A 27,753-nucleotide genomic window follows, 5' to 3' on the forward strand; every position below is an offset into this window, starting at 1 on the left:
GTGACCACTTGAAAAACCGAGGTAGCAAACACCAACATTTCTCATAATGTCAATGTAAAACCTGTTCCAATCAAGAGTGTGGGATTTGTTACATTTGAAAATGATATGAATGCAAGAATAAAGAGAATTGGGAAACCTGTCAAGGATCCAGAAGACAGTAGATGGCGATATTTGACCAGAGACAATGGAACTGTTGGGCCAGTCGCAATATGTTACTCTATTCACACCATAAAATGTGCTTTCCATTTTCTTATTTATAGATATGATGTTTTAACATTTTGTTTTGATTAAAAAGGTATATACAATTTCTAATATTTTACTTCTTCTTGCAAATGTTCTAAATAAAAACAAATACAGTATTTATATGCTGCACACATTGTCATCAGTTTATCGAGTTCGTGCACGTGATGTCACCATTTTCACGGCGCCATATTGTCGGTCAAAAAGAGCTGCTCCACTCTGTGGGGGACATTGAACTGGAGGAGAATATACACAATGCCCAAGACTTGTTGTGCTGTTGGTTGTTATAACAGATGAGACAGATATTCAAAGAGATCATTCTATGGAATACCAGCTGAAAAGATGAGAAAAGATCAATGGATTGGCAATTAAATGTGATGCATAGTGCCCAACCAAATACACATGACTGTGTAGCAATCACTTCACTTCAGGTCAGAAATATTCCTCTCAATCTCAAATTCCCAAGAAGTATTTATAATGCCTAGTCTGCTCATTTGAGAACAATGCATTAAAAAAAAAAAAAAATGACAGGGAGTCGTGTCCAACATACACGAAGCGTGTTGTAGACACACGTTAAACTTCGGTGAACATCCCCTGACAGATTTTTTTTTTCTCATATGCATTGTTCTCAAATGAGTCAAACGCGTATTTAAAAAAAGAAAAGTAAACCGGCAGTCACACAAAGATTTACCGAAGTTTAACGTGTGGCTGCAACGTACTTCCGTGCACGGGGGCTGCAGCCTATCCCAACAGTTTATTTTCTTTGTTTAAATACGCATTGGACTCATTTGAGAACAATGCAAATTAAAAAAAAAAAAAAAAAAACGTTTGCCACAGAGAGGTTTACTGAAGTTTAACGTGTGGCTGCAACACGCTTCGTGAACGGAGGAGCCGACTCGCTGTCTTTTTTTTTTTTCCCAATCATAGTTAATGAATGCGAGTTTGTGTAAAACCAGGGGTCATTTATTTAAATGTTGGTATTTGTATTGAATAAATCTGAGTGGCTCCATCAATATGTTTACAAAAACCAAGGACAAAAGGATCCGGTTCTTCCCAAACAATCAGAGGAACAAGAGATAAGACAATACAAGGTCCACACAGGTTCATTTGCGTATTCCAAACAATCTGATGAGAAAATGACAAATGGAATGTACTGGCACTTTAAATCTCCCACACCTCTTCCTGCCCCATTGGAGCCATCTGTACCTCAGAATCTCCCTTCTATGACCACAACAACCTTACAATCCGCCATAGATGTTGGCTCCCTCTCTCCCAGCCTGAATGCAATGTTGGATCTGATAGATAGGATGAAGACAATTGTCAACAATAGAGTCCAACCCATACAAAGCCAAGATCTTCCTCCCATCCTCCCTCGGCTGAAACCACCGTAAATTAAGTGAAAGACCCCTCCTCCATCCGTGAAGACTATCTGTAAATCTGACTGATATTTACCGGGTCTTTTCCAGAATAACTCAGACCCCTAGGCGATGAGACATTTTTCATCCCTGTAATTTCAAGGGACAGAAAGTTGGTCAAAAAGATATGGCACCAAAAAAGTAGAACTTCGAACTTAATGAGGATAAAATGCGAGTTTATCGAACCATTCTCTCCAGTAATCTCTGCGAGACTAGCTCTTTTTAATATCAGGTCATTGGGTAACAAATCAATGTTGATCCATGACATCATTACAACGTATGGTCTGGACTTTTTGTTATTAAATGAAACGTGGTTAACAGAAAGTAGCTGTAATACCATTTTAAATGAGACAACACCAGCAGATTTCAATTTTATGAACAAGTGTCGTACAGGGAAAAAATGGTGGTGGTATTGCTGTTATTTTTAAATCATTATTTCAATGTAAAGAAATTATACTGGGTGATTTTAGCTCTTTTGAATATCTCTGTTTTTTTTTAGTTAAGGGTGACCCAAAGGTTATCATTTTAATCATTTATAGACCTCCAAGATACAATGGAAAATTTATGGAGGATTTTTCAGAACTGCTGTCAGTTATTTGTACTGAGTCTAACTATTTTGTCATAACAGGGAACTTTAACATTCATGTTGACAATAACAGGGAAAAAACATCCAAAGAACTTTCTCAACATATTAAGAGTCCAACTCACACTCAAGGTCACATTTTAGACCTGCTCATCTCTAAGGATGTTGAAATTCTATCGCTTGACATTAAGGATATGGCTATTTCTGACCATTTTTGTGTATTTTTTTTTATTACAGATTCTTCCAAATGTTCAGACAACCTCTATCTCTATTAGGAAAAGGTACATAAATGAGAGTACTGCCACTAAGTTTATGGAGACTCTGGCTGTGCCACAGAGTGTGAATGCTGAAACAGTTGATGAACGTTTGGACAATTTCACCTCGAAATTCACAAATGCCATGAATGCTGTCGTTCCTGTTAAAACTAAGACCATCCTGAGGTGACCTAGAACACCGTGGAGGAGCACAATGACGGTAAAGAGGTCTAAATCCTAGTGTAGGAAAGTGGAACGCAAGTGGAGAAAAACTAAACTCCAAATTGACTATGACCTCTACAGGCTGTCTTTGTAATTTTAACCAAGAGTTAGTTACAGCTAGACACCTACACTTTTCTGAAATCATCAGTAAGAACCTCAGGAATACTCGTGCTCTATTTGCTGTGGTGGACAAGCTTACATCTCCCTGAATCAGATCCAGAACTCGTGAAAGCTGACACATACAATGATTTGGCCTGTTATTTTAGGGAAAAAATACAATCAATCAGGTCAAATGTCAGCGGAAATCACCAAAAAGATAGAATGATGTCACATATGAAGCCACTCAGAGAAAACTCTATTAACTTGTCAGAATATGATACAGTTGACCAAAAAACTGTAGAGAAAACTGTTCAGCAGCTGAAACTATCAACGAGCTGTCTCGACTCAATACCATCTGACTTTTTCAAAACTATTGTGAAGTCACTGCAAACATGGTGAAGCAGCATTTAGCTACTATGCTGCACACAAATGGAATAACTCGCCAACATAGGTGAGGTCAGCCCCAAGTGTGAATGCTATTAAATCAAGTTGCCAACAGAGGTGAGGTCAGCCCCAAGTGTGAATGTTTTTAAATCCAGGTTGAAAACTCTTTTTTTTTTCTCATGCTTTTTAGAATATATCCACTTTTTGATCATATTACTTGCACTGTATAAGGTTTTAATTGTCTTTTTTTAAAATATTGTGTTTTTATAAGTCTAGACTTTTCGACGCTTTCAAACTCTTCATTGTAAATCTCGACGACTTACTCACCAGATACATGTGTAGATCCAGTTGTCCGACAAGTGGAAGAAGGGTAAAAGTCCAATTTCTTATCAGCGAAAACATCTACTTTGGCATTTAATATGGGTCCTCTATTATTATTATTATCACCATCTAAATGTTTAACGGTATCGGACAAAACTCTGGGCATCGTGCTATAAAACATATTTTCGCGTCGTCTCCAATCGACTTAGCGTTGAATAATGCTTTGTTTGACACTTCCGGCCAGTGACGTGATTTGATGACATAGGTGCACGAGCTCCAGAAGATAAATCTGGACAGACAAAGGAGTTATGTCTGAAGAGACAGAACAAATAAAAATGATCACATTTCTGCATTTTGGAAGATAATCTCCGAGCTAATTTAGGTTTATTAATTGCAGTGGAACTGATTGCATTTGTACTTGCTTGTCTTCAGTGGTAAACATCTTTTTTAAACACATCAATGACACAATTGCACAGTCTTGCAAAGCACAGCTATGCAATTTTACAGTAGAATAAATTTCAGAGTAATGATGATTACTATGGTTGAAATGTAAATTTATATACAATTCCAGATTAGGTCCACACAATTAAATTGAAGGGGTGATAATACAGTGAAGAAAATAAGTATTTGAACACCCTACTAAATTGCAAGTTCTCCCACTTAGAAATCATGGAGGGTTCTGAAATTTTCATCGTAGGTGCATGTCCACTGTGAGAGAGATAATCTAAAAAGAAAAATCCAAAAATCACAATGCATGGTTTTTTTTTAATTTATTTGTCTGATACAGCTGCAACTAAATATTTGAACAGCTGAGAAAACCAATGTTAATATTTGGTACAGTACCCTTTGTTTGCAATGACAGAGGTCAAACGTTTCCTGTAGTTGCTCCCCAGGTTTGGACACACTGCAAGAGGGATTTTGGCCCACTCCTCCACACAGATCTTCTCTAGAGCAGACAGGTTTCTGGGGTGTCGCTGAGAAACACGGAGTTTAAGCTCCCTCCAAAGATTTTCTATTGGGTTTAGGTCTGGAGACTGGCTAGGCCACACCAGAACCTTGATATGCTTCTTACTGAGCCACTAATTTTTTTTCCTGGCTGTGTGCTTCGGGTCATTGTCATGTTGAAAGACCCAGCCACGACCCATCTTCAATACTCTGACTGAGGGAAAGAGGTTGTTCCCCAAAATCTCACAATACATGACAGCGCTCATCCTCTCCTTAATACAGTGCCCCATGAGCAGAAAAACACCCCCAAAGCATACTTATACTTAAGAATACTTATTTGCAGCTGTATCACACAAATAAATTGTTAAAAAAATCATACATTGTGATTTCTGGATTTTTCTTTTTAGATTATATCTCTCACAATAAACATGCGCCTATGATGAAAATTTCAGATCTCTCCATGATTTCTAAGTGGGAGAGCTTGGAATATAGCAGGGTGTTCAAATACTTATATTCTTCACAGTATATCTTCCATTCACCCAATTATTAAAGCAGTGAGTCATGAATATCTTAACTAAACACTTATTTGAATGTCTGAAACCAAATGCATTGAAAAACAAAACAGACAATGGCAAGAGTCATCATTGCATTCCGACTGGAGTGCCTTTCTGGCTCTTTAGGTCATAAGTCAATGATTAGGTTATCTTTAATGCTCAAAAACAGAAACACACTCACACATGCAGTCCAGCTCAGTATTGAAAATATTGAAAAAAGTCAAAGTTTCTCACAGGCTTCCCAGGGAGCCCTCTCTCTCCTGGAACGCCAACTTTGCCCTTCAAAGAGAGAAACAATTTAACATTTCAATTTGATACGTTGTAAGTGAATGCTGAAAATATACTTGCAAGTTGCACTAATACACACAACTGATTATTATACATCACGACCCTTGACTTAAAATATAAATCAGCCATTTGTCAGAGAACCCTTCCAAAGAATTATTCAATGAGTGCGTAATCATTGTGCGTACATAAAAGAACATCTTATATTTGGATGTTTTTTTTACATTATTCTTAGTTGACCGTAGAAGCTTAAATATATAAAATGGCTACATTGATTATACTAAAAACCCTTGTGTAACTACACTTAATTATGATGCTGCAAGGTGATGCAGTTTTAATTTTTCTGGACTTTAGAGTACAGGTGTCAAACTAAGGGAAGGGGGGGGGGGTTAGGGGGGCAGATACAGCCCTCTAAACCACTGTGGCCCGTAAAAGATTTTCACAATTTTTGGGGGGACTTCTGTTCAAAACGGGGAATCATGATTATGTGAAAAACAAAAAGTTTAACTGCCTCATCCTTTGGCCAACTTCTTACTAACAGACATCATGGTGAGTGAGAATTAATTATTTACTGTAATGTGAGGAAACCACAACTCTCAACTGGATTTAAAACATTTTTAAGAAGACAAACTATTGATGAAATTCAAATGAAAACATTTAAGATGCTCACATTTTATTTCAAATTTCAAAACTCTGTCCCTGATTATGATCAGTTTATTTTGTTTTTTGTTCCCTTATTGAACAAAATATGAACTGACCTGTGACCTTAAAACAAAGGTACTTAATGAACTGTGTGATTTTTAGCATACTTTTACATGGTTTTAACTTTTTAAAAAAAATCACCTAAGAGCAGCCATAACGCAACCAATATGATGTGGCGTTTCACGAAAATGAGTTCTACAGCCCTGCATTGGATCAGGGGTGTCAATCCCATTGTAGCTGAGGGCCAAATTTGATCTGAAACGTGCCAGAGTACTAAAATCATCACATACTTACTTACTATAATGATAAATGTGTTTTCCCAAAACAAAATAAGTAGATTGGAAAATCGTTGGATTTTTAAAACTCATTTTTATGATTGTTATTATTTGAGTTATTTTACAGAACAAATTCAGATTTCTTGAGAAAAACGTGCTTCATTTTGTCATCTACAGTACAAGTCGGTCTGATCACAGTAGTTGAATTTTAGGACAAAATTTTAAGTGACTGAAGTTTGGAATTGAATAAAATATACTATGGCAGGTTCAAATCTAATCATGTAAAAACCTATAAAACCTAAAAATTTTCTCTATGAGCATAACAATTCTTCATGATTATTCAAATCAATCATGAGGGCAGCATGTGATAAAAGCGAACCAATCATGAGAGATGCTCTCCATGGCATTCTACGCACAGAAACAATTTTTGCCCTGTGCGTGTGAAGTCACGCAGAGGGGCCGCAGGGCTCATGTATCGGTCCAATGATGCAATGCAGGCATTGTCAGCCACGCGATCGCGGGAATATATAGAGGCCTTTAACAGTGGTTGTATGTGTAGTGTTCTGTGTAAAGTGATCCCAGGTAGTGTGGGATCCCTTATCATTCTCAAAGAATGGTTAAGATCATCAATATCAATATCAGTACTATACATAAGTCAAGTTGACTTACTATGAAACCTGGTTCTCCGTTTATCCCAATATCACCAATTTCCCCCTGAAAGGAGAAAAAAAATACACAAAATGTATCGACATGATTAAAAAATTCATATTCCATTTAAAAAAAAAAATCTCATTTGCATATGGGTAACGGTCTTCAGTCAACCGTTACCTTGGTGCCCTGGGGGCCCGATTCTCCCAGTGGGCCATCAGGACCTCGAGGCCCCTAGGGGTGACACAAACAATGTACATTGTGCAATCAAACTATCACAATAACTTCTATGAGTGTATTCTGAAAATAAAATACTGAAAGTCCAAAGGATGTTGCAACTGCATGAAACCCCCCACAAGTATTTCTAGAATTGTTTGCTCACCACACAGTTAAAGCAAGAGATAAACATATTTTGATGTCCAGTTCAGAAACCCCTAAAATCAGATGTTTTCATCTTGTCTGCTTGTCTTTCAGATCTCTTCCTTCACAGGATCTGCTTTCATATAGTATTTAAGTCCCCGATTGCTCTGATGTCACCATAATGCCTTCAAGCTGCAGACAAACATTGTTCACTCTTTGCCTTTTTTTATGTCTCATCAACAATATATTCTCAAGTCAAGGATTTTTGTTTCTAATGACGAATATTCTGCTTATAACTCCAATTCTAAAGTCTTTACACTGGCTTCCAGTCCATTTTAAAATAGATTTCAAAGTTCCGCTACTGGTCTATAAATGTTTAAGATCCCAATAATAATAATGGTCTCATAATGGAGTGTAGTCCAAACGTAGTGAAGCAGCATTTAGGTATTATGCTGCAAAAAAAAAAAAGGCCAACATAGGGGATGTCAGTCATGTGAGCTCTCTCTTTTTTCTCATGCAATTTGGAGTACTTCCACTTTTTAGTGATATTTCTTGCACCAAAAGCAGTTTTAATTGTACTTTTTCGAATGTTTTTATTTCTGTATTTGAATACTTTTAATCATGTAATGCGCATTGTGTTACCTTGTGTATGAAATGTGCTATACAAATATATTTGCTTTGCTTTTCATATTGATTTGTTAAAATTCTAGTAATTGATATGAGAAAAAAAATACACCTCAGGTCATTTGTTTATGATACATGACTTACAACTTGCGTCCTACTGTGCATCCTTCAATTGTTCAGGACATTATTTGTGATCCATCATTAACTTGTCGTGCGCCTTACTGTCAAAGGGGGTCGCGGGCGTGCTGGAGCATATCCCAGCTATCTATGGCTGAATGGTGGGGTCTGCCCTTAACTGCTTGCCAGCCAATCGCAGGGCACATATAAGAAACTGTTCGCTCCTATGGGTGATTTAGAGTCTTCAATCAACCCAACATGATTGTTTTTTGGGATCTGGGAAGAAACCAGATAACTGCAAACATGCAAACTCCACACAGGTGAGGCTGGGATTTGAACCCAGGTCCTCAGAACTGTGAAGCAGATGTGCTGACCAGTTGTTCACTGTGCTGCCACTCACATAATAACATACTTTAAAATAAACACGAATAAACAGTAAAGGGCCTTTCAAATAACTGATTGAAAGAGAAAAAAATGCTTCTATATAATTGTCTAAAGTACATAAAATTCAGTGTCATAGTCACAACAATTCATATTTTATTACAGCCTATCTTTTCATTTCATATACAGTGTATATACTTTATTTGAACTGTATGGACCACACCAACAAACTCAGCTCTGACTGATCTTCATTGCTTGCACACCTGTGGTCTGATTAAGTATGTGGTGCTTTGCATGGAACAAACAACATAAAAGGGGAATATTTAAAAATAAATGGCTATACAAGCTCTATTTACTGAAGAATAACAAACTGAATCAAAATATTTGGTTTTGGAAAGTACAGATAAAGCTCAAGGTGAGTGATCTTTAAAATGAAGTTTATAATATTTCTGAAGGGTTAACTCAAACTTATAAAATGTACTACCGCTCACTGTGTTGACTGATTCTTGATGTATTGAATAGCATTCATGACTAAAATGAATGTATTGCAAATAAGAACAGGTGATTGTACGAGGTGTCTCAGCTATAGAGGAAATGTATCCACAATTATGGAAGGTAGGAAACAACAAAACCCTCAGCATGATAAGTGCTGCCATATGTTACGTTTGGCATAATGTTAACAAGAAAGAAACTAAGTAAACCGGCTATAAAAGACAATTGAAGCCAAATTAAAAGTGTAAAATGGCTTCAAAGAGGATTTTCAGGATGTGCTTCTCTTAAGTGGTGACACAAGAGTACTTTGAACTTAGTCACACTTGGAAAAGATGATCCTGGAATTATTCGATTTGTTTATCCCTAAGCCTCCAATCAGCATTCATGCACTGGGAATGCATGTTAGATGTACTTCACATGGCCATTTTTCTTTAAAATGAGATATAACAATAGTAATAGATTAGGGTAGCTGAATGTTATGTTTTCCCAGCTCCAAGGCTCTCCTTAGTTGTTCGCTTGTAATTTACTTTCAAGTAGCAGTAAACAGGTTTAATGTCCCACATTTGACCAAACCAACTTTTTCCAGTATTTGGGATGTTAGCTTGGTTCTATGGTGCCTCACCAAACATGCGAAACATTAATTAAAATTATCCATGCATTCCTGAATTCCGGATGTGAAATCAGATTATTTGAAATTGGAGCTTATTTACACAACTGGTGATGATCTCCGCCTACCTCTCTCCCACTGCAAGCCAGTGCTGTCAACATAATGAACACGTGCTCTCACAAGTAGTGAGGGTTGGTCTTCTACATGGAGCCAGCCAATCAGAGAAAATGCAGCAGTCTTAGCCAAATATGGACAAAGCGGATACGAAACAGTCAAACAGAAGTAGCTATCAGTGGAGCCTTTTCTGGACACTACTATGGCAAAACCAAGGTGTTCTTTCTATTTATTTATTTAATTAATGACATGCACACTTTTCTGCAAAGTCCATGTTGCTCATTGGAGGTCTGAACAGCCAAAATACCAAACAAAAGGTCAGAAATTGGAAAATTCACTAATGGCATACCACAAATATGCTAGGGCTCACTTTATTCAAAAGATTATTTCAGTTCTTACCCTACGGCCCTTTGCACCGGCACTGCCGGGACTCCCTCTCTCCCCCTGTAGTCCCTATGAGAAAAAAAGTAGTTACAAATGTATCATTCATCATCAATCATCTTCAACATAGAAAAAATTAATAATACAAAAATATACAATACCATGTACATTACTATATATTGTACATTCCACTCAACAGGTTTACGATATCAACATTAATTAATGGTAAATGCAATATATCCCCTGCCAGGTGTTAAAATTAGGTAAATAAAATGTCAGCTGAACAACACCATGTACAGTAATATTGCATTTAACAACAGCTAGGTCGACAGGCAAAAGTAAGCAGAGTACATACACCATATGATTGTTCATGATAGGCAGTAGCAGAAATACCAATACGTAGCTGAAATCGCTCACAACTCTTTCCAAGAACTTAGACTTAAAGATTTTAAAATTGTTTCAGTTCATTGAGGTCTACAATTTGTTTCTGAACACAATTCCATTTAGAGTATGTTTACTTCTGGGATTTGCCTGTGCCATTGCAGCACGTGCATGCTTTGTTGCAAGTTACATTGAAAATGTTACTTTAACATGGCCCTGATCTGTGACAAGACAAAATAAACCCAAATTATTCCTCCTATCACCATTGCTTTTCACATGCTAATGTGTGTTTCAATGAAATACTACATTTAGCTTTTGACAATCACCACTTTCGCCAATGCAAAGGACATTGTTCCAGAGGTTTTGTGATGTGTAAAAGATGCAGTTTAGCAAAAATAAGCCATACAATTGGTTCTCTAAGATCAGCGCAAATGTTTTGGCTCCTTGGCATTCTGTTGAGGCACACCTTGCACATAGCGCTAATCCTTTTTGTATCACTATATACAGCAGAGCATGTTTTGGAAAGGCTAATTCAGGGACTTGAGAAAGATGATGAAGGCGATAATGATTATTTCCTGAACCATAAAGGTCCACTTTCTTTTTCCATCCTTCCATCATTTTTTAAGCCGCTTATCTTCACGAGGGTTACAAGAGTACTGGAGCCTATCCCAGCTGTCATCGAGCAGGAGGCAGGGTACCACTTGAACTGGTCGCCAGCCAATCACAGGGCACATGGAGACAGACAACAGTCACAATCACACCTAGGGGCAATTTAGAGTCTCCAATTAATGCGTGTTTTTGGGATGCTGGAGGAAACTGAAGTGCCCGGAGAGGCATGGGGAGAACATGCAAACTCCACACAGGTGGGGCCGCGATTTGTACCCTGGTCCTCAGAACTGTGAGGCGAATGCTCTACAGCTGCTCCACCATGCTGCCCATTTTCCCCATCTTGAGTGTAAATAGTAAATTATGCACAGAATTGAGGGAATGAGCGGGACCAGAAGATTTTGATATTTTATCATTTTATCAAGGACAAAACAGGCATTCAAATTCATTAACCAACAAGAATGGTGGCCATATGACAATATTAGAGGGGTTATACAATTGTCCTCACAAAAGTGCAGGTTCCATGAAAACTTTCCATTTGACCATCCTTCCCTCCATTTTCTTTACTGCTTCTCTTCACTAGGGTCAAGGGCGTGCTGGAGCATATTCCACCTCGGGCGAAAGGCAGGGTACACCCTGAACTGGTCCCCAGCCAATTGCAGGGCACATATAAACAAAACTATTCACACTCACATTAACACCTGTGGGCAATTTAGAGTCTTCAATCAGCCTACTATTCATGTTTTTTGGTATTTGGGAGGAAACTGAAGTCCGGAAAGGAAAAGCCACGCAGGCACGGGGATACAGGAAAACCAATACATAAACTCAAACTTTATAAGTGAGTTTGTCGGGGAAGTAAAAAATTCTCCAATATGAAGGTAAAGTGTTATTACGATTGACTCCAAATGGTTGAAATAATTGATGAAGCAAGGAATTAAGGCCTTGATCCACACACATGCAGTGTATGCCTGCTAAGAATCAAATAGTGGAAATATGGAGATGGCACTTACAGGTGTACCTTGCATTCCAATGTCTCCAGGATTTCCAGGTAACCCAGGATATCCCTTCAGGAAAGAAACACAAATAGTAAACAGTATAGAAATGTACTTTACATTTTAGGTTCCTTTTAGAGCCCGACCACTCAGAAATATATAGTTGACTTCACTGGAAAAATTGATGTTTAATGTCAAAGGAAAGACAATTGAGTAAAAGGTCAAAGAATTTTTTTTTTGTTTCTTCAGGAACATTTTATTTCAGAGATTTGTATTACTATGTCTTACCATCAATAAAACAATATAATGTGCTTTTTATAGCAACTTAAGTCCAAATTCAGGGTGGCTGAACAGTGCCCTCCACAGCAAAGAACAATCCATCCATTCATCCATTTTCTTCACCGCTTATCCTCACGAGGGTCGCAGGGAGTGCTGGAGCCTATCCTAGCTGTCAACGAGCAGGAGGCGGGGTACACCCTGAACTGGTTGCCAGCCAATCGCAGGGCACAAAGAGACAAATAGCCGCACTCACAATTACACTCAGGGGCAATTTAGAGTCTCCAATTAATGTTGCATGTGTGTGATGTGGGAGGAACCTGGAGTGCCCGGAGGAAACCCACGCAGGCACGGGGAAAACAAGCAAACTCCACACAGGCGGATCCGGGATTGAGTGAGGCCAACGTTTTACCAGCTGATCCACCATGCCGCCCCCCATTACCACTACCCACTACCCCATTATACATACACAATATATCCTAAATATATCATACACTGACCTCATGAATCCATCACCATCCATGAACGCTTGTGCATGAGCGCCCCCCTCCCCATAGCTGCTTAAAGTGTGGGGGTAGGTGGGGGAAGGGATAATTATGACGATAATGATGTGTTCAATGGACTACTTTCTACAATATTTCATAAGATTCGATATCCTCTGTTCACATACAGTATTTATAAATGAAAAACGTCGGTCCAGCCTACTTGTCCGAGAACGCAGGCTACACTCTATTTTGGTACAGTTGTGGACCGGCTTTTGACGAAGGAATTTAAAAAGTGTGCGCATTAACACAGCTGGCTTCAATCCTTTTCATTCAAAGAGGATTTTTGCTTACTCTTCATCTTTACTCTTCATCAGCGCATGTGGTCTCCTATATAGGTGATATCATACATGCAATCCGTGTGAGGCTGGACCTATGAACCTTGGCAGTATACCCTTATTATATGCAGAACAGGGAAGTGACTTGTTCACCATAATATCATTCCACCAAGCATGGCACACCCTAGTTGTCTTGACACCAACCAGCTTGACACAGTCAGGTCTGCCATCAAGCTGAGAGTCTTCACCTTGCATGAAAATCAAGATGCACCCTTGAAAATAGTGCCCTTAGTCACCAATTTGTCTCATGCCTTTGGCGAATTCGAAAGGACACACCGTTCTTGCGCCACCAGCACCCAGCTTGGTGTATACTTCTCTGCCAAATGGGTAAATCCACACAGGGAACCTTACACTGGCATTAAAATCAAACTGTTCAACATTTGCGCTCCGGCGCACGTTGCACCGTTTACAAATATAGAGCCCTGAATGAGAGGTGCAAGTAGATCATCACAGAAATGTGTGTGTGTATTAAGACTGTAGAGTTAAGCAAATGGTTATTAACTTTTTTTAAAAATGTAAATGTGATGTCTTGAGACAATAACTCACCACTAAAATCGGGTGCCACGTTTTAGCTTACAAAAAAACATCACAAGTTATCCTTACGTAAGACGTATAAGATCACACTCAGAGTGAAAGACACCACAAGTTATTTTTCAGTCTGCCTTGTCATTCAGCCACGAGATGAGTCACTCCAACTCGGTGTCAGTGATCATTTAGCTATCCTTCCTTCTAGCAAGGTCAGGACTGTTGCTCAAAGTGTCTGAGATGAAGTCAATTTCTGGGTTCTGGACTGCGAGCAATGCATGAAAGCTGCTCTCCACAGAATTATGCACAAAATACGCTGGACTCCAGCAGAACGATTGGTCAATGATTTTTTTTTTCCCCACATAGTTTTTATTTTGAGCCCTGGAGGAACACTTCAGGGTAAATATATTGTGATGTTAGATATTTACACTACAGCTAAGCACCACTGAACATTTTGAAAGTCATCACAAACTGTTATTCTTAAAATTGAAAACAATACTACATTGAGGCAAGTAAAACGAGGCTCTCTACCATTTATGATGCAGTCAGTTTAAATGACCTCATGCAACAGCAGGTCATTTAGATCTTATAGACAGAAATGTGTTTGACAACTGTTTGTGTATTCATAAATTTAAAATAAATAACATGGTATTGTCACACAGGGTCACCATCCCATTGAATGTTACTTAATATATTCAGTTTAATCAATAAAATTCTGAAAAAAAATATTTAAAACTGAAATTTATACTCACTCGTGGCCCTTTCTCTCCTGCTGGACCTATTGAACCTGTAGGTCCACGGTCACCCTGGGCAAAGAAACAGTAAAAGTACAAAATGCTAAAAAACTCAGGGCATCATTAAAATATGACCTGACAGATTTCAGAAACACTTTCTTTCCCAACAAAGTGTACAGTATATGAAACTGGAGTTCAACGGGTCAGTGAGAAGAGCTGGTTGGTTTCGAGCAATCAGATACTTTGAAACAGTGTATGAAACTCTGCTCACCACATTTCAAGTATATAAGAAGGGAATTGTATTTATTATTTTTTCATGTATTCATATCGGTCTCCCTCAAGGGGAAATTCAAGTCACTCTCCGATGTAATACGGTACTTTGCGTTGGATACCACATATACAAACAGATCACACATATGCTGGAATGTAGGGAGAGATTCACAGTGAAATATGTGTGAAGTGAGTCCTGCGTCACATGAGCTAGGATAGTGGGGAGGACACCTTCTCGAGCGCACCTCAACAGCCAGCAAAAAGACAAGCATTTTTCCAACAACCAGTTGCAATTTTGTTAAATGTTTCTACCCTAATGGGACAACACCCATTGTCCTCAAAGTCCAAAGCCAAAGTACCTACAGACGGAGCTACTGCCGCTCAGAGTGAAGACTTAAATCTCTCTATACTCTGAACTCCAGCTTCAAATGGACGAAAGACTGCAATATTTTTGAAATATCCTGGATGTGTTACCCAAGTAAATGCATGCATAATGTACGGAATAATGTGAAAGGAATTTCCATGTTGTTAAGGTTTGATTGGCGCTGATAGACTGTTCAAGGGGCAGGTTTAAGAGTTTCAGAGAAATCAACTGACAGCCGTGCAGTTTCAGAACATGTTCTGACACAGCGGGCCCCTCTGAATAAAAAGGAGAAGCTTTACAATGGAGGAAGAAAATGCACAGGGTGAAAAAAAGAAGTAAATTATGTGCCATGACTTTCATTTTTAATCCGTAAGACTAAAACCTGCTTGAAATATGTTGTCTTTTTTTTTTTAAGTGCGAGGTCATTATGGGGACAAATTCCATTTTGCAGGTAACACTTTCTAGGTTTGCCTTCTGGAATGGCCAATCCATACTGTCACGTTGCCTCTACCACAATTTGAAAACATGAAGTGCAATGATTGGGGACGGTAATTGTGTGTCACCCATGACAATATTGCTTTTGATCTGGAAGCGAAAGTGTTGACTATTTATCTAAGGCAAGTGTTCAAGGGCCTCTGGGGCCTCAATTTATTGCGGCTTAGCACGGCCCTGATTACAGAGGTCTGCCACTGACAAGTAACCCACTGTAGCTGATTGACAACATAATGATTGGAAAACACACTCCTTACCTTTTCACCGGGACCTCCAATCACACCAGCTGTCCCTATGAGGCCGACAGGACCCTGGAAAGAGAGAACACATTAGAAAGAAGGCTATGCCAATGTGAAAGTCTGAGCTTCCCTCATTTACAGGTTATTTCCCAACCTGTTATGACACTTGGAATGCAAGAGGTCATGGATTGCAGTGCAATGCTTTGCTAAGTAATAAGGTGGTGGCTAAAGGATAAAGCTGTGAGTTGACCCATGAAGTGTGAAATATTCAACTCAAATTAATTTGAAGATCTATCTGACTGAGTTCATGTTGACTTAGTAAATGTGTCATCTAATGAAGCATAAGACCACAACAAAGCAAAACTAAAACTCAATGGGAGCTAAATGATATCTGGTTATATCCACAATTTAGTCTGTATTTGTACAGAACAAGAAAAATTTGGTGAAGAATAAGAGCATAAATAGTACAGGAAAGAGGCAATAAAACAGTTAAATGAATCCTATCCTGATGGTGTATACGTTTGTCTTCAAAACATCTTAACAAACGTTTTTATATGGACCACGTTTTCTTCCTGATCAAATAAACAACAAAGTGCAGTTTAATTCATAGGAACAGAAAGGTTGCTCCCATCCAGTTTAATGGACGTCTCATACGAAAGTACTTTGGCACAAGGAAGAATAGAAAAGAGGAACTTGGTTTTGAGAGAATTGAGTTCGGTGTTCATTATTTCCAACTTAAAACACTGACTGATTAATAAATGAAAATCTTTTGAACATCTTGTCAAAACCCTAAGCTAATTATCTGGGAGATACCAAATTAGGTTTTCCATCGTTTCATCCATTTGCAGTATGTTACCTATTACTGGGGATAGGCAAACGCTGGCTTAACCTTTCTTTCTCAGTGTACTCCAGTTCTTTCTTGAAAACCCAAGGCCAAAGAAACTATACAATGAAGAAAATGGAAGATATACAGTGAAGAAAATAAGTATTTGAACACCCTACTATATTGCAAGTTCTCCCAATTAGAAATCATGGATGGGTCTGAAATCTTCATTGTAGGTGCATGTCCACCGTGAGAGAGATAATCTAAAAAAATAAATAAATCCAGGAATCACAATGTATGATTTTTTTATGATTTATTTGGGTGATACAGCTGCAAATAAGTATTTTAACACCTTTGTATCAGCTAGAATTCTAACCCTCAAAGACCTGTTTAAAAGTCCACCTCCACTCCATGTATTATCCTGAATCAGAAGCCCGTGTGTGTGGTCGTTAGCGACATAAAGACACCTGACCACACCATCCAATCAGTAAGACTCAAACTTGTAACATGGCCAAGACCAAAAGAGCTGTCGAAAGACACCAGAGACAAAACTGTACAACACCACATGGCTGGAAAGGACTGCAGAGAAATTGCCAAACAACTTGGTGAAAAAAGCTCCACTGTTGGAGCAATCATGAGAAAATGGAAGAAGGTAAACATGACGGTCAATCTCAATCGGAGTAGAGTCCCATGCAAGATATCACCTCATGGGGTCTCAATGATTCTTATAAAGGTGAGGAATCAGCCCAAGACTTCAGGACAGGACTTCGTAAATGACCGGAAAAGAGCTGGGACCAACGTTTACAAGGTGACTCTTGGTAATACACTAAGACGTCATGGTTTGAAATCATGCATGGCACGGAAGGTTCCCCTGTTTACACCAGCACATGTCAAGGCCGTCTTAAGTTTTCCAATGACCATTTGGATGATACAGAGGAGTCATGGGAGAAAATTTTGTGTTCAGATGAGACCAAAATTAAACTTTTTGGTCAGAATTCCACTAACCGTGTTTGGAGGAAGACGAATGATGAGTTCCAACTCAAGAACACAATCCCTACTGTGAAGCATGGGGGTGGTAGCATCATGCTTTGGGGGTGTTTTTCTGCACATGGGACAGGACGACTGCACTGTATTAAGGACAGGATGTCCGCGACCATGTATTGTGAGATTTTGGGGAAGAACCTCTTTCCCTCAGTCAGAGGATTGAAGATGGATCGTGGCTGGGTCTTTCAACATATCAATAACCCAAAGCACACAGCCAGAAAAACCAAGGAGTGGCTCTGTAAGAAGCATATCAAGGTTCTGGCATGGCCTAGCCAGTCTCCAGACCTAAACCCTATAGAAAATCTTTGGAGGGAGCTGAAATTCCATGTTTCTCAGCCACAGCCCAGAAAACTGTCTCATCTAGAGATGATCTGTGTGGAGGAGTGGGCCAAAATCCCTCCTGCAGTGTGTCCAAACCTGGGGAGCAACTACAGGAAACGTTTGACCTCATTGCAAACAAAGGGTACTGTACCAAATATTAACATTGGTTTTCTCAGCTGTTCAAATATTTCAGACCTAAATCAGACCTATTTTGAACTGTGCTCTAACAGAATTTTTGAGTGGAAAAGAATGGTGGAGTTCCTCTGTATGAAAATTATGCGACCCTTTAATCCATCATGTTTTTGTTGCAAAAGGGTTTAGGGCAATCGCTGCAATCAAAGAATTTCTATTACTCTCGGAGACTTGTGCACGCAGTGATTGGTGATTAGGCCCACCACGCATGAGCAAAGTGTTCCAGCACACACATTTAAAAGGTAAGTGCCGTATTCAGAGTTTCAGCTTCTTCCCAAAAAAGAGGATTAGATCAGGACTCAAAAAGAGCCATGTCAGAATCATCCAGTCTTTTGTCCTTTGCCATTCTTGGCTATTTTTAGATTTGTCTTATGTCTGGGTCTTCATCTTGTTGCTGCAGCTGAGATCAAGTTTGACAATAGACAGTGCATTTTTACTCCAGAATGCCTTGACAGCCTCGGAAATTAAACTACACTGGACAAAACATCCTGTGCAGAAAGCAGCAAAGCACATAACCACTCTGCTTTCTGCAAGAAGGTAGTTCTATTGCCTAAAAAAGTTGTAGACAGATATTTTCAATAGGTTATTGTTAGAGCCATTTTGCATGACTCCTGTTTTGCCAGTTTTAGGGGAAAAAAACATTCCATTTTGGTGCAGAAAAAGATGAAATCATAGATCATTTTCAATTGAATTTACTGTACACTAAAAGATACTGCATCTTAGACAATTACTGCTACTCTCTCTCATGTTTCTTAAATGGAACCATCTACTTCTTTAAATCCATCCATCCATTTTCTTAGCTGCTTATCCTCACGAGTATCGCGGGAGGGCTGGAGTCTATCCCAGCTGTCTACTGGCAGGAGGCAGGGCAGACCTAAACTGATTGCCAGCCAATCGCAGGGCAGACAACAGTCACACTCACAATCACACCTATGGGCAATTTAGAGTCTCCATTGAATGCATGTTTTTTGTTTTGTTTTTATAATGGATGTATGGATGTATGCGTGGGTTTTCTCCGGGCACTCCTGTTTCCTCCCACATCCCAAAAACTCATAATCGCCTTTACGTGTGATTGTGAGTGCGAATGGTTGCTTCTCTCTATGTGGTCTGCGATTGACTGGCAACCAGTTCAGGGTACACCCCACCTTCCGCCCGATGAAAGCTGAGATAGGTTCCAGCACTCCTGCGACCCTTGTGAGGATAACTGGCTGGGAAAATGAATGGATGGATGTTTTTTTAAGAGTTTCCATATCACTGACTCTATAACGGGAGCTTGACTGCTAGCTGGTATTCACTGCACGAATTTATAACCATTGATCTTTGAAACCTATTTCTCGTGCACATACATTATACAAGGGCAAAGTGCGATGCTGGCAGGAAAATGAAAGCAGATATGTTGACATTAATTACATTTCAGTGCACACCTGGCTCAAGAAGTTGATCTTTTTTTGTTTTCGGGCACTGGAGGCAAGATTTAACATGAAGTGGAACGGGAAAGTCAAATCTGCTCTAGCACACCATGATTTTCATCATTTCCCTTGAAACATTTTATGGGACACTTGGCCAAGCGTATGTGCCTCTCTTCGACCTACAATAATCACTAACGGTCTTTCCCCGGTTTTATGCATCGAGTTTATTTGTAAAGTGACGTAATAGCATTATCTGAACCTACATGTGTTTGGAACTTCAAAGTGTTCCCTCTTCTGTATCCCTTAATCCTTTTCATATGTGCGCTCCAGTAACTGAGTCCAACTTGGTGGGCTTCGTTGTCTCCAATGTGCAGAACACGTATGAAGAAAATGTACTCCAAACGTTATGTCGCCAAACTTTCCTGTACATGAGTAAACACATTTTTTACAATTTTGACAAATATTTTGGGACTGAGTGTGGATTATAAGTGACCATAATAAACACATACACTGTGTATTGAACAACAAGGATGGAGCACATTTTGGGAAGGTTAAACAAACGAACCCATGTGAGGTTTAGTCAGAAAATACCTCAGTCTGGCATTTAACTATTTTGTGGTCCATGTCCATTGTCCAAGCTGCGTATCCACACAAGGGTCGCGGGTCACTAAAATATGTCGCCTATCCCAGCTAACTGTTGTGGTGTACAGTGAGCCATTGCCCATTTGCGATTCACCGTTTGCGGCGCCGCATATTCGTAGATTTTGGTCTCCAAGTTTTTTTTTTGTTTGTTTTTTTTAAAACATATTTTCACAATTGTAAAGGTCTTAAATTCTCTTCTAAATAGTTGAGGCACCACACTAGACACGGCACCTTATAATGTGGTGCACCTGATGTGCACACTGAGTTCCAACATTTGCAATTGTTTGACCCGTCCAACAAAGTGGACATAAACACATTGGTTACACTATTAGTATTGTTTTATTATTTGCTACTCTGTTTGCTGTGGTGTGATAATTTTAGTTTTAATGTGACTCCGTGATTGTGTACAAAATTGTCAGTAATGACCTGCCAACACAGGCAGTGTGTGGGGCAATGTAAGCTTCTTTTGTTTACAGTGGTGAAATGCAATTGTTCCTTAACACCTCACGAGATTCTTCATATGGTAGTTTGCATACACACTAAAATAGGTCCATGCTGACAGGGTGTTTTAATACTGCATCCATTATTCACAGATTTTCATTATACACAGGGGTTTAAGGAACGTAACCCCCAAGAATAATGGTGGAACACTGTACTGCGTAATTAATGATGAAACATCGTTTTGATGTTTCTTTTCTGTTGACATAAAAATGGGCTACTGTTCGGCATCACGGAATTATTATGTAACAAAGATTGTGGTATTTTGAAAATTAAATAAAACAGGTTTTACACACAAACTCCACACGAGACAGTTAATCCAAATCTAAAACAGGATAAGAGTTAATTACAACAGGATAAGAGTTAATTACTGTCAGTGTATATTTTTAGTGTAAAAGAAACTCACTTGTGGTCCGATTTTTCCAACATTTCCAATGTCCCCTTTCTCTCCCTGGAAGAAGGAAACATTAAATAGCGTACTGATTAGCTTCCTGCAATTAGAATGTTTCTTTTGTGTGTAACCATCCTGCCTGGTACTAGCTTAAGGCTTGAAAGTTATTCCAAGTCTGAAGAAGGAACACACACATGCACACACACTGTACCGCTACAGTTTGTTGCTTATAACTGTCGTTTGCCAGCCAGGAAAGGATGATTCTATGTTTGATTAAGATCATATCCAGGTTGCCAAAGCTAATGACTGATAAAAACATAGTCAAAACAAAGTCTGCAATTGTGTTAACTAAAAGTTTAGTACTCTAAGAATGAAACCCATACAATGTAATGAAGAATTAAATGGTCTTCCTTTCTTTATCATAAATGAAAGGTAAAGCTAGATACAGTAAGACTTCGTCACCCTCAAAATGTAACCATAGCAAACATAAACTCTTACATCTGAATTTAACCTTTAACTACCATAATTTCTCGAGTATAATACATCCTGAAGTATAATACACACACCCAAAGCTGACCTAAAAAAAAATCAGGAAAACCCTTCTACCAATGTACAATGCGCACCACCAATTTGCTGCTACCCATATGCTCAAAATATTGGGAATTATCAGTATTTATATTTTGTTGGGTTTGTATTTGTATTGTTTTTCAAAAACTGTCTGTACAACAATCATTAATAATAATCATTGTGCACGTTGTGATGTAGTGGTAATATATAACTCAGGACAGGCCACAGGACACTCTTGTCCTGGTCCGTATAATTGTCGGAACAGAATTCCTCGACCAACTAAAATAAATGCTCAATGATGGCATAACATTTTATTAATACTGTTGATAACACATATTACAGTCTTAAATAAATAAACAAACCATTTAACACTGTTTAACGTAAGCATTTTTTTTGCGTTAAATATTTGTGCATAAAACGTTTGTGCATCGTGCAGTTCATCCTCTACATTACACGTCCTTGGCCAAGACTTCAAAAGAAGCATCTGACTCATCTCCAATCTGAAAAAATTCCATCGTAGATACCTTTGGTGCATCACTGTCGAACTCATCATTGATGATTTGGTCCATTTCCGGTGCCTCCTGCATTGCATCATGAACACCCCAATTTGCTCCCACAGTATGTCATCCTCTGTGCCATCCATGGCGTTTGTGAGGAAATATGTTTTGAATTCCAAGAGTTTTGGTTCAGCAGCGCATCCTCTCGCCCTCCATTCAGCTACAATCTGTAACAGCTACCTACGGCGTCTAGTGGCTATCAAAAAACGGGAGCTCAAACTACATAGAAACGACCGTAATGGGCACATGAAAAAAAAGTAAGCATTTCAATTGTGTGTGCTGTCGTTTTTCTTTCTTCTTTTTTTTAATGTTGTCACTACACCCTTACTACGTAGTTTGAGCTCACGTTGTTTTGATAACAACCTGAAGCAATTGAGCTCTTGTTTTGGGCAACTGCGCTGCTTCCGGGTTCCTCGTGTCAGCGATGACACATTTCTTTTAAAAGTAGCTGCACAACTAATTGCTGTAGTTGACATTTTTTGTCTCAGTTGAAGTTAAAACAAACTCAGGGCAATCGTTTCTGATCTTTGGTGCAGTAGCAACAAATATGTTACGCTAACGATCGTAAAATGGGAAGCTCCCCTGAGAGGAGGTAAGAGAGCTCAGGTTGGTGGCACACATTACCGTAATATTTTTAAACGTGTAACATAAAACATCGAATATGATATTGAAATGTATATGTATACCTTTTTCTTTTTTACCACTCTATGTACCAGTATACGACTATACAATGTGATTGTATTTTTTATTTTTCATCCATACCTAAACTCTATGAACTTTTTATAAATATTTTCGAGAAATTACGGTAACTCCAGTTTGACATGTAGACAAAACAGAATCATGCAGTACTTACAGAAGGTTTTTTTTTTTCATTTATTTAAGAAGCATAATGGGCATGATGAGGCAAACTACATATTTTGTTAATATTGCAGGAAATTCACTACATTCTTTTGTTTTTGGATTTATCTGTGTTTTGAAGGAAATTAAATGAATCTTCTTTTCCTGGTAGCTTGTCCCATTAGGGTTCGGGACAGTGTCCTCCTTTTCCATGTTAGCCAATGTCCTGCATACACCTCTCTAACAGCAATCACCCTCATGTCTTCCCTCATAATATCCATTCACCTTCTCTTTGGTCTTCCTCGTGATCTCTTGCCTGGCAGTTCCAATCCTCATTATCCTTTGACCAATACACGTAGTCTCTCTCCTCTGGATGTGTCCAAATCATCTAAATTTGCTCCATCTAACTTGGGTGTAAAACATCTAATTTTTGCCATCTCTCTAACGAGCTCATTTGTAATTTTTCCAACCTGCTCACTCCTAGAATGAACCTCAACATCTTCATTTCTGCCACCTCCAGCTCTGCTTCCAGTTGACTCTTCAGTGCCACAGTCTGTAATCTGTACATCATGGTAGGCTGTCAGTACTGTGTTTAGAGTTTCCCTTTATCCTAGGAGATTTTCCATCACATAACACACCTGCAATCTTCCTCGACCCGTTCCAACCTGCCTGGACCCATTTCTTCACTTCCTTACAACACTCACATTGCTTTGGATTGTTGACCCTATGTATTTGAAGTTGCCACCCTCGCTATCTTTTCTCGCTGGAGCCTCACTCTTGCACCTCCACACCTCTCATTCACGCATATATATTCTGTTTTACCTCATCCAATTTTCATTCCTCTCCTTTCCAATGCATCCCTCTATCTTTCTAATTGTTCCTCCACCTGCTCCCTGCTTTCACTGCAGATCACAATGTCATCTGCGAACATCATGTTCCAAGGGGATTCCATCCTAAACTCATCTGTCATCTTATCCATTACCACTGCAAACACGAAGGGGCTCAGGGCTGATCCTTGATGCAATCCCACCTCCACCTTAAATTGCTCTGTCAGATCGACAGTACACCTCACCACTGTTCTGTTGGGCTCGTACATCATACATCTTTAATCCAGACCTTTGCATGGAGTACCACAGTTCCTCTCTGGGTTCTCTTTCATAGGCTTTCTCTAGCTTTACAATGAAACAGTATAGCTCATCCATACCTTCTCTGTACTGCACTTCTCCATCAACACGATCAAGGCAAATAATTCATCTCTGGTATTATTTCTACAAATGAAATCATAGTGTTGCAAACAAATACTTCTGTCCTGAGTCTGGCCTCCAATACATTTTCCCATAACTTCATTGTGTCGCTCATCAACTTTATTCCTCTCTAGTTACCACAGCTCTGCATATCACCCTTGTTCTTAAAAATGGGGTCCAGTACACTTTTTTTTCCATTCCTCAAACATCTTTCCCACCAGGATTCTCTGGTCAACACCTCCATAACCACCTCTCTTAAATGCTTCCATACTTTCACGGATATGAGAACAGGACCACCTGCCTTCCCATTTTCATCCTCCTCAGTGCCTTTATAACTTCCCCCTTATAAATAAAACTCTTTGTCATACTTACTCTTCCCAAAAAGCCAAACAACACTCTTACTTTCTCAGGTTCCACCACATGGTTCGCTGCTCTGCCTTTGTCTTCTTAATCTTCCTCCCCAGCACCAGAGTAATCTTACACGCCACCATTCTATGCTGTTTAATCTCTTCTACCACTACTTTACAGTCAGTAACCTCCTTCAGATTACATCGTCTTTTAAAGATGTAATCCACCTGCATGCTTCTACACGCACTTTGTAGGTCACCCTACGTTCCTCTTCTGGAAGAAAGTGTTCACTACACCCCTTTCTATCCTTTTTGAAAAGTCCATAACAATCTGTTCCTCAAGGTTCTTTTCCTGTATGCTGAATTTACACATCACTTAGTTATCCCCCCTATTTCCGTCACCAACATGTCCATTAAAATCTGCATCAATCTCTGTCTGTGACGTTTAAAACTACTTCATCTAGCTTCTTCCAGAATTGATCTTTACCTGTAGATCACATCCTACCTGTGGGCATAGTCACATTATACACATTATACATGACACCCTCAATTTCAAATTTCAGCCTCATCACACATTCTGATCCTCTTTTCGCCTGCAAGCAATTGTTAGTTAACTCTTCCTTTAAAATAACCCCGACTCCATTTCTCTTCCAATCTACTCAATCGTAAAATATTGTTAACCTCTCCCCTAAACTTCTAGTCATACTGGCTTTCCATTTGCTCTCTTGGATGCACAATATATCAACCTCCTCTGTTAATCATCATGCCAACCAACTCCTGAGCTTGTCCTATAATAGTCCCAAGATCTCCAATAATAGTTCCAAAATTCAAAGTTCCCAGATGCTGTTGTAGGCTCCGTAGTTTTTTCCGTACTTGGTCTTCAGCCCACAGTAGCTGAATCTCCATCGGCGCCCCTGTAGGCTAACAGCGCAGGTCGCGGACATTGTTAACTCGGGCTACAACTGATCCAGTCTAGAATTCTTTGGCTCAATGTTCATACTAGCCTGACAAAATTTAAAGCTGGATGCCCTTCCTGACGCAACCCTCTGTATTTATCCAGGCTTGGGATTGGCCAAGAGTTTGCATTCTCTTGTTCCATCTATAGGGCTCCATGAGAAAAACATTTTTTACAATTTTATAAGAAATTAAATTGCAGTGAGATTTGAGCATTAGTTATAACTATTACAGTATTAATATTACACTAACGTACAGTATATTGGCAGCTATAACATATTGGAGTTTTTACTTGGGTAAAACATATGTTTGTAAAATGTGCAGATCTGGCATTTTTCACAGAACAATTGAAATCCATTTGTACCATTTTGCAAATTAGCTTTTAAAATTTTTGTATGACTCACAGTGACGCATTCACTAGAGTCAGCTTTGACCTAGTCTGGAATACAGAGTATTATTTGGAAAATATTGGATAAACAGAGTAGAAAAGTAAACTCACCAGCAACCCATCTGGTCCAGGTTCACCAATATAGCCTTTCCTTCCAGGTCGCCCCTAAAATGATACACAGAGCAACAGACATTGAGTACACATAATCTCACATTTCATGATTATAAACTGTCTCAGCTCATGATTGGTTTATCACAGTTCATTCCATGTGATTGCTGAACAGTTAGTTGTAAAATTCGAACCATCTGCAAGACTCTCATGTTGAGTATATGTTTGTGTTTTATAAATCTTCTGAGCGTTCTTACATTTGGACCAGCATTTCCAGATGGGCCAAGTGGACCCTCTTCACCCTGCAAACATATTGCACATTGCATCAACTGGAATACTGTATGCACAAAAACATTCACACGCACCATTCCTCTCACCTAAAAGTAAGCTCTAGAGTATTTTCAGCTGGTAGAATAAAGAGCATTACAGAGGTATGTTCAGTGAATATAGAAAGCAAAAACACAGCTGTTGTCTTGAAACAAATGATGAATTAAGCTTCACCTCACTGCATCAGTCAATCTGTAATAACAAAAGTCGGTTTGCTCTGATGCAGTGTGAAACCTGACTACCATACTGCACTACGACGCAATAAATAATACTCTAATCTTATAATTCAATAGGGGAAAAGGACAGTACGTATTTATGTGCGTATAATCAACAATTTAGAAAGAACAAGTACAAAATAGCAACAGACGTATCTGATTTGTTTTTGTTTTTTGGTGCGTTTCTTCTCCAATGCTATTGGGCACCGGTAGGGAAAGTGTTTAGTCTCTTCTGGAAGCTGCAACAATCAGCATTTCCAGTGGCAAAAAAAGCTTTTTTTTTCTAGGAAAAAACATTCAGCCTTGTTTTAAAAACAACCAATAATAATCACTTCACCTAGCGGAACATGCCCCCAAAAACTTCTTTGATAAAAGAGATGCTACATGAGACAGGTTGTCTTATGTAATGTTAATATTTCCTCAAACTGTATATGATTTTGATGATGATATGATGGGCTGCGTTTTCCATATACAGTGAAGAAAATAAGTATTTGAACACCGTGTTATATTACAAGTTCTCCCACTTAGAAATCATGGAGGGGTCTGAAATTTTAACCGTTGGTGCATGTTCACTGTGAGAGAGATAATCTAAAAAGAAAAATCAAGCAATCACAATGTATGACTTTTTTAATGATTTATTTGTGTGATACTGCTACAAATAAAAATTTGAACACATGAGAAAACCAATGTTTATATTTGGTACAGTAGCCTTTGTTTGCAATTACAGAGGTCAAACGTTTCCTGTAGTTGTTCACCAGGTTTTCACACACTGCAGGAGGGATTTTGGCCCACTCCTCCACACAGATCTTCTCTAGATCAGACAGTGACAGTCACTGAGAAACATGGTGTTTCAGCTCCCTCCAAAGATTTTCTATTGGGTTTAGGTCTGGAGACTGGCTAGGCCACACCAGAACCTTGATATGCTTCTTACGGAGCCACTCCTTGGTTATCTTGATTGTCACTCTCATATTGGACATGCACCTCCCATGAAGATTTCAGACCCCTCCTTGATTTCCAAGTGAGAGAACTTGCAATATAGCAGAGTGTTCAAATGCTCATTTTTTTCCACTGTATGAATGCATCCATTTTCTGCATTGCTTACCCTCATGTCAACCATCCATCCACCC

General features: G+C 39.0%; 1 protein-coding gene across 2 annotated transcripts in view; it reads right to left on the bottom strand.

Moving 5' to 3' along the window:
- The window catches only part of LOC133503855 (collagen alpha-1(XXIV) chain), a 145,335-nt gene that overhangs the window by 37,160 nt on the left and 80,422 nt on the right, over positions 1-27,753 (bottom strand). For both annotated transcript variants that reach the window (XM_061825822.1, XM_061825821.1), the window contains 10 exons: positions 26,342-26,386; positions 26,088-26,141; positions 21,098-21,142; positions 15,781-15,834; positions 14,416-14,469; positions 12,001-12,054; positions 10,022-10,075; positions 7,108-7,161; positions 6,949-6,993; positions 5,252-5,296 (listed from right to left, as the gene is read on the bottom strand). In XM_061825822.1, the coding sequence (XP_061681806.1) occupies positions 5,252-5,296; positions 6,949-6,993; positions 7,108-7,161; positions 10,022-10,075; positions 12,001-12,054; positions 14,416-14,469; positions 15,781-15,834; positions 21,098-21,142; positions 26,088-26,141; positions 26,342-26,386 (504 nt within the window). The remainder of the gene's footprint in view (positions 1-5,251; positions 5,297-6,948; positions 6,994-7,107; positions 7,162-10,021; positions 10,076-12,000; positions 12,055-14,415; positions 14,470-15,780; positions 15,835-21,097; positions 21,143-26,087; positions 26,142-26,341; positions 26,387-27,753) is intronic.

Source organism: Syngnathoides biaculeatus, chromosome 7 (genome assembly GCF_019802595.1).
Source record: "Syngnathoides biaculeatus isolate LvHL_M chromosome 7, ASM1980259v1, whole genome shotgun sequence".
NCBI classification, from domain to species: domain Eukaryota; kingdom Metazoa; phylum Chordata; class Actinopteri; order Syngnathiformes; family Syngnathidae; genus Syngnathoides; species Syngnathoides biaculeatus.